Below are 7,997 nucleotides of genomic sequence, written 5' to 3'. Positions count from 1 at the left end.
ATTCTTTTGTTTTTTCTAGAGCTAAAAATAACAACTTATAAGATCAAGTTAAAAAGGGACATTAAATAAATAATGATAATAATGATCATAAATATATAACAATGAAAAACAAAAAGAAGTAACAAAAATCCTACAAAAATTAAGAATTTTAACAATGGCGTAAAGTATATCATCAATAAAAGAATAATTACCCAAAAGACTGCGACGACATTCGGAGAAGATAGAGACGAATCTGGTATTTGGTTGATGAAGGATATAGGAGTAACTGCGCTGCAAGCAGTAGTAGGAGTGATCAAAACTAACTATAGTTCATGTCACAACACAAATAATTTTGTCATAATATTAAACATTGATAAACATGTAAATGGTACAAAATATTAACTAATCGAAATTATGGTAGAATATATGAACATAACCCACCAGTTGAAGTAGATGGATTTGAACATAAACACATTTAAATTCATAAAAGCATGCATCGCGATAAACAGGAGTAGAAAAGGAAAAAGTAAGAATTTAGGGGAGTGGTGATCAACTAGCGGGAAAAATGAAAGAACATGTACAACTTACACTAACTAAACATTAATTGTTGAAATATAAGATTTTGGTGTCTGATAATAGGACAAAATCTGGCGACAGCTTTACCAAGTATTCTCAATTAAATATACATCATGGGCTACATTATTAATTACAACAAGGGAAGCATGGCTCATGGCCAGCCATGGAGAAGGGTATCCTATGGAAACCCATCTCCTAAAGTACATGTTTACATCAAAACAGCTCAAATTCAAGGTGGTCTCCTGTAGCTTTACATTCCAAATAATTGCTCTCTGCTTCCGGGGACTTCATGCTCGGAATCCCAAATTCATACAACTCTGGCAGTTCTGGTGGAACAGCACATCGTATCAAAGCCCAATTCAAGCCTTCAAAGAAAGGATGTTGCTTGATTTCTGCAGCCCCTTTTTCTGTTCCCAGCCGATTCTCAGGCTCCTTCACCAGCAGCCCTCTGATGAGATCCCTTGCCTGGAAACTCACAAGAGGGCTGTCCGGGAACTTAAGGCTCTCTAGCACAACATTAGTTAACGTTTCTTCATTACCTGCACCTTTAAAAGGTGTTCTACCATAGAGAAGCTCGTAAAGGAAGATACCGAAGGTCCACCAATCAACAGCAGCTCCATGACCCTCTCCTTTAATGATCTCAGGAGCCAAGTACTCGTGCGTCCCAACAAAGGAATTGGATCTTGCATCAGTAGGCTCAGCCACAAGCTGTGGCAGTGATCTGACTTGGGCAACAAGGTCAGATTTTGCCTTCCTCTTGGTTTTTGCAGCAGCAGGCAAGAACCTAGGACTGAAGCATGTGACTTGACAAGATGGTTCAATGCAGAAGGGTCCTATGCAGCTAGATCCTGTGCCCGGACCAGACATCCTAGCAGGATCCAAATTTGATGAAGTTTTCAGGAGAGTTGGACTAACTGTGCATCTAAGTGAAAGGTCAAAATCTGTGAGCATTATGTGGCCATCTTCTCGAACCAGAATGTTTTCCGGTTTCAAATCACGGTAAACAACTCCAAGCATGTGCAAGTACTCCAAAGCAAGCAGGACTTCAGCTACGTAAAACCTGCATTTAGAATAACATATATAACCAGTTCAGATAATATTGACGTCAGATTGACTGAAAAAAGAAAATGAACAATAGCATTGAAACACTCTCATTCAACTCACACTTTGTCTTTATATCATACTGCACCACCATCACCACAACAAAGAAAACTAGTCAAAACAGCACAAGCTAGAGCCTAGCATAAACAACTAAAAACCGATGTTAAAAAAGTCACTCTGAGACAAGCTTAACACTTCCAATCCTTCACTTGGATTTCGGGGGAGTTCCAAGGTGAATTAGGTGGAAGCATCTATGACCTATCATGGCCACATCTGAACCATTTCATAGCTTTAACTGGATATGCTAGTAATATAATGCTAAACTTATTGTGCTTTAGATGTTCAAACCGAGTGAATGACCAACATGCAAAATCAAAAGTTCTGCCTGCTAGCATGACATACCCAGCCATGTATGAACTCAAACTGTATGAATGACTTATCACCTAAGCATCTTACCTAGCTGCTGGCTCAGGAAAATATCTCCCAGGCTGCCTTTGCCGAAGGACATGCAGGTCCCCACCAGGACAATACTCCATAACTAAACATGATAGGTTATCTGAAGTGAATTGGGTATACAAAGTAGGGAGAAAAGGGTGATCAAGCATCCGTAATATTTCTTTCTCTGTCTGTGCCCTTGGCAATTTCTTCCTTCTTGCCAAAAATTCATTGTCCATGACTTTTATAGCAAACAAGCAGTTTGTACCAATAAGCTCAGCAAGATATACCGTCCCAATATCTCCACAACCAAGCTTCTTTAAAAGATTAAAATGCCGCAACCCCAAGACCCCTTCCTGCATCTTAATGTGGCGGATGGCTGCCCACCTCACATCCTTTGACATGTGAGGTTTGTTGCTACAGCTATACCTACTTAAATTGCTGTCATCACTGATGCTTGTGCTAGTACTATCACCAAGGCTACTGGAACTTTGGGAGAAGTGTCCCTTTTCTCTTGATTTTGGGCTCTTTTTAGCCCTTGGAACAGCAGCAACGCTGCTGTTAGAGTTATTTACCATCAATGTTGGTTTGCGCACATCAGAATTCACATGACTTGAGCTCACTTCAGTACTAATCCCAGCTGACTGCAACTTCACAGATTCTTGATTAGATTCGTTATTTGAACTCTTCAAAGAACAGTGGCACCTCTGACAAACTAACTGACCCGCAGTGGAATCCAAGCTGCTAGTTACTTCACTGAAAGTATTAGCAGCAGAAGAGGAGCCCTGCTTTTTTTTCTTCTTGCCAGAACTACTTTTGTTCCTAACAACTATTTTGGCCACCCGTGGTGTATTTCTTGTCATCCTGCTTACTCTTTTGCCACTAATTGAGCTAGAAGAAGAAACAATTTGCGACCTGCCTTTTCGTACCGACTTTGGCGTTGATGCTCTTTCTGGCAACTTGTTTGAACCAGGCAGTGTATTTTCAGGCTCTAACATATCATCATCAGCATAAGAACAAGACGGAAAAAATGCAGATGAATGCTTCTCTTTCTGATGCAACTCTGCCTTTGGTGCTTGACTTTCAACTTCTAGCGATGCAGAAACATCAGTTGGAGTTGATACAGAAGTATCAGTGCTAATTTCTGGTCTTGCACCAGCAAATCGGGGAGAAGAATTAGCTCTTTGGCTCAATGACTTATTCTGGGGAGCTTCATGTGACACAGCAGTCATTCTAGAAGTTGATTTGCTTTCTTCAGGCACCAAAGATACTTCAACCATGTCCCTCTTGTTTTCATCTCTGTGAAGACCAGATCCACCAGCAGGTTCAACTACAACTGAATTGAACCAATTTTTTATTCTTCCAGCTTCAGACGCCACAGGAGAACTAGTTGACATTGATAACCGTTTCATAGCAGCCATTTCCGATGCCTTAGAAATGCAAAGATCCCTAAGTGCCTGCTTCAAAGACAGTGAATCTGAACCACCAATTCCAGGAGAGCGGGGCATCCCCACTGCAATTGGCTTCTTCATTGCATTTTTCTTTAAAGAGCTTGAGCTTGCACCTCCTTGGTATGAAACACTTAAACCTTTGGGACCTTTCAGATTGATAGCCTCAAAAAGCTGATTAATATCATCTTCTAGAGAATCCTTATACCCCATTTTCAGCGCATTAGGCTTTCTATCTTTGTCACGTGCACCCAATCCAGAATTTGGTTGGTACTGCCATCGAGATTGTTGTACTGGTTCCGACTCTTCGCTTGCTTCAACTATTTCACAAGTACCAGAATATGAACCCATCTAACTGTTACACAGGACAAATTATTCTCAGCAGTATCCTAAAAGAAAAGGTACGGATATCACCCTCAAAATTTATACTAATTCATGTTTCTGTATCAACCAACTTCAAGGACCCAAATTCATAGCTACTTGTCACTTTAATTTCATCAAATCAATTCTAAAGCTCATACATCCCAACAACCTAAAAAGACATCCAATTAGAAAACCATTAAAACAAGAAGTATATAGAAAGGCTACAAAAATAACAGTTAAGGAAATATATATATAAATATTTACTATATCTAATATGTTTATATGACTACATTGACATATAAGCACAAAAAATCACATAAGAATCTCGTGATGTTTAAATTTAAAATTTCACAATGCAGGAAGCCAAATTAGCTAGAATAATTAAGACTACTGCCGTTTTCACAGCTTTAATGTATCATGACTAGTTACAGGACCACATGCTATATTTAAACTAACAATAAATGGTTAACAAAAAGGGATTCAGACTAAAAGTCAAGCATAAATGTTAGCTCTATTTTTCATGTTCTTTTACATTAGTTTTTTTTTCTTCCAGAAATTTTTTCTAAGAAATAAGTGAAGCTAAATCCAAGTGCAACTAAACTTTGTTTCATTCCCAGCTTAACAAAAAATAAAATAATATCACTGATCCAACAAGGATATCAAGAATAAAAACACTATTAACTGTCAACCAAAGCCGAACACGAAAAAGAAAAACGAAAAACACAAACAAAATTAAAAACAAAACCCAAACACTCTAAGAGCTCCAACATACTTCAAAACGTGTTGCAATTTATCAAATCCAACCCCAAAACTTGAATTAAGAGAAATAAAAACAGTACCTTGAGGAAGATGAAGAGAAATGAAAGCACTTCAGAACGGATTCCACGAGTAACGGGTGAAATGAGAACGTTTTTAGGGATCGGAAACCCTAAAACCAAAGACGATTTGAAGACAGAGAGAGAGAGAGAAAGTGAAATGGAACTTTTGTTTTTATTTTAGATTTTACTATTTGGGCTCTGATTATTTTGAAGGATGAAAATGGGGCCACCATATATTGAAGTGGGTCCCCCGTAGCAGATTGGATGTGGATACTGTTATATAGATTTAACATCAGAATATTTTATTATTATTTTTACTTTACACCACGAGTATATTAAATGAAGTGGGAGTACCCTAATAAATGCCATCAAGCTCTACACAAAAACAGGGATTAGTACTCAAATCAAATACTCATTTTGATATAAATAAATCATTAAAAAAAAGTTAATTTGAATTAGGGGTGAGCGATCGAATCAAGTGAAAAGATTTTGAGTTGACGAGTTTTATTATATTATCTCAACTCGATTTGAAATTTTTTCGAATCGAGTCGAGTAAAATTATTCGAGTTAAATTAAAAAATTAAACATCTCAAATTAAAATCTTGTTACAATATAATTAATTCTATGTTAGAGCACATAAATTTGAAACTATATATATTTGAAAAAAATTTAAAGTAAAATAAAATAATAAATGCTTTTTATGAATTAATTTAAAAGAATGTTAATATAGATATCTATAATGTCCTTATTAACTCCTAACGGCTCATTTAAGAGTTGAAAATATATATTTCGTATAAGTATTTAGAATAAATATTTATAATTGCCTTAAAAATTTATAATTAAAGCATTATAAAATCTAGTTAAGAAAATACTAAATTAATATGTTTAACAATAAATTTTAAAACTATTCATATTCTCAACCTTAAAAAAATTTCAATTTAACTTTTGCATGCAGACACTTATATAAAAATTATTTTTTAAAAAATAAAATAGAAAAGCTAATAAAAATAATTAATAATAAATGTGATATTTAAATTAATTCTAATAAATACTATAAAAGTAACTTCCAACAAATTAAAAAAATAATCAAAAACACAAATAATTAAACTATAATAATAATTAAAATAATTAATTAGCTTTTTCAAAATATCTAAATTGTCATTAACTTTTAATACCTAAATTACCCATATTTATCCCCAACAACTCTCAAAAGAGTTAGTTTTATATTATATATAGATTTATTTGAAAAAAAATTGACTTAAATAATTTTATAAATACATTTATAAACCAATGTTATAAACTTTTGATATTTTTTCTACTTAAATCATTGTCATTAAGGTCACATTTGGTATTTTAAAAGTAAAATATGAATGTTGTGCTAAATTTATATACTTTATTTCATTCTTCAATTATAAATTTATAAAAATATTCATTCTTTTAAATTATAATTAATATTATTACGAGAATTTAATCTTTTTACAACTCCAACTCTTTTAATATGGCCCCCATTAGCAAATAGGGACTTTAACTAGTTATTCTCCTCATCCATTGTCATGTCACATTTTTAGTTCCATTTAAGTCGATTTCTCTTACACTTGTATCATTTTCATTCTTCTCAATTCCCCCATATTATCATTAGACTTGTCCAAAAGTTGAGTAGCCCGCCCATCTCGATACCTCCGGTCTAAATTTAATTTAAATAATAATAAAAATTTAAATTTAAATTTAAATTTAATTATAAAATATATAATATTATTTATTAAAATACATTTTTATTTTTTTTAATAATGAAATGCACTTTTTGGACAAGCCAAGCTAGCCCGAAAACGAATCTAGGCTTGAAAAAAAATTTGGAATCGAGCCTCGACCTGACCCAATCCATGGACCTCTCTAATCATCATCCTCCCCTAACTCTTTAATAATGTCAACTGATATTTGGGCATCCTTCCCATTGACACAATCTTTCTCGTATCCCATACTAAAATCTTCAAAATATGACATTGTCGTGTTCTTGAATGAGGTTGCATTCTTATGACTGTGTATACAAATTAAATTAATCAATAAATATATTCAAATATAAAGACAAAAAATTCACTTAAAGCAGTTATACATTTATTGAAAGATTCTTGCAACAAATTTAGTTTAGTTCATTTCATTATTTCACCTCTCTAATCAAGTAGCCTTTCGCTCATTAAACATATCAATAGCAAGTTATTGTCGCCACATAATCCACTCATTAGAAAACTCAATTCCAGAAATTAACGTCATTCGTATCATCCCTAACTTTCGCACTACTTGAAACTTCATTATTCTATTCCAATGAATCATAGGACATTTCTTTGCAAATATAATTATGAAGCAAGCAACATACAAGGATAATTTAGTTTTGTGTACTAATTCAATAAAAAGATGGGCTTCTAAGTACACACTTCCTCATCTTTAAGAGATCACACCTTTCAATTACAATTCTTATAAAAAGAATTGCTTTATGTTGAGAAACTCTTTAGGGCTAATGGGGCTGATTGTCGTGTCTCTATTTGTTTAAGTGATATTGTTGCCCCATAAAAAGGAGCTAGAAACCCTCTGAGTGGATGAATCTAGTATCAATAAGATAATAGCAACCTATAGGTATTTCAAGTCATTTCCTTTACTCAAAGCATCTCGAAGAACTCTCCCATCAGCATTTGGTCATTCCCAACCAGATCGCGCATATGTAAATTGCATGTCAAGGGTACATGTTGCTAAAACATTAGTGGCTACATCATTTTTTTTTTGGTATGATACTTAGTTCTTTCTTCAAGAACTGCTTGGACTTTGATATAGGTTTTGACTAATGACCCAAGACAATTCTAAGAATTTATAAAAAAAATATATATATTTTAAAATTAACTTAATTGATTTCAATATGTATAACAAATAGACAATATTATTTTCAAATAATTACCTTAAACCATTTTCACTTATCATTGGTTGAAGCACTGGGAATAGGCTCGAGCTTCCCAAATAGTAGGTCTTGAATTTTTATGACACTAGTAAAGATTTTATTAAAGTACAAACTAAATATTTCGTTGGACCTTTAAAACGTATCTTTTATTTTAATGTGATAAGAAAGCATGAAAAGAATATTTTCTACTTGCTCGTCAACTAACAAAATTTTTGCATTCCGTAACTTTTTTTTTCAATACTAATTGACGCAATTAAAAGAAAAGCAAATTTAAATATTCTTAACTTATCAATACAAATTTGATCTTATATTGTTTAGTAAAAAAAAATCCAA

At 33.7% G+C, this 7,997-nt stretch overlaps 1 protein-coding gene across 3 annotated transcripts; it reads right to left on the bottom strand.

Moving 5' to 3' along the window:
- Positions 1-569: 569 nt before the first annotated feature.
- On the bottom strand, positions 570-4,905 carry LOC107908707 (serine/threonine-protein kinase D6PKL1). Of its 3 annotated transcripts, none has more exons than XM_016835951.2 (3): positions 4,742-4,905; positions 2,113-4,071; positions 570-1,615 (listed from the first exon to the last, which is right to left on the bottom strand). In XM_016835951.2, the coding sequence occupies exons 2-3, from the start codon at positions 3,888-3,890 to the stop codon at positions 769-771; spliced, it is 2,625 nt and encodes an 874-aa protein (XP_016691440.2). In that variant the 5' UTR covers positions 3,891-4,071; positions 4,742-4,905; the 3' UTR covers positions 570-768. The 3 variants fall into 3 exon arrangements, with proteins under 3 accessions (XP_016691440.2, XP_040956738.1, XP_016691441.2); XM_041100804.1 differs by having other exon boundaries at positions 2,113-3,928; XM_016835952.2 differs by having other exon boundaries at positions 2,113-3,894.
- Between the last annotated feature and the right edge of the window lie 3,092 nt (positions 4,906-7,997).

This window comes from Gossypium hirsutum, chromosome D09 (assembly GCF_007990345.1).
Source record: "Gossypium hirsutum isolate 1008001.06 chromosome D09, Gossypium_hirsutum_v2.1, whole genome shotgun sequence".
Taxonomy (NCBI): domain Eukaryota; kingdom Viridiplantae; phylum Streptophyta; class Magnoliopsida; order Malvales; family Malvaceae; genus Gossypium; species Gossypium hirsutum.
Note: the sequence above shows the minus strand (reverse complement) of the source record. Positions and strands in the feature narration are given on the sequence as shown.

Bases quoted from the DNA above. Each gene is read 5' to 3' on its own strand.
- LOC107908707 (XM_016835951.2), bottom strand. From the start codon at position 3,890: ATGGGTTCATATTCTGGTACTTGTGAAATAGTTGAAGCAAGCGAAGAG. The intron at 1,616-2,112 runs GTAAGATGCTTA...TTCTAAATGCAG, and splicing joins TTTCCTGAGCCAGCAGCTAG to GTTTTACGTAGCTGAAGTCC.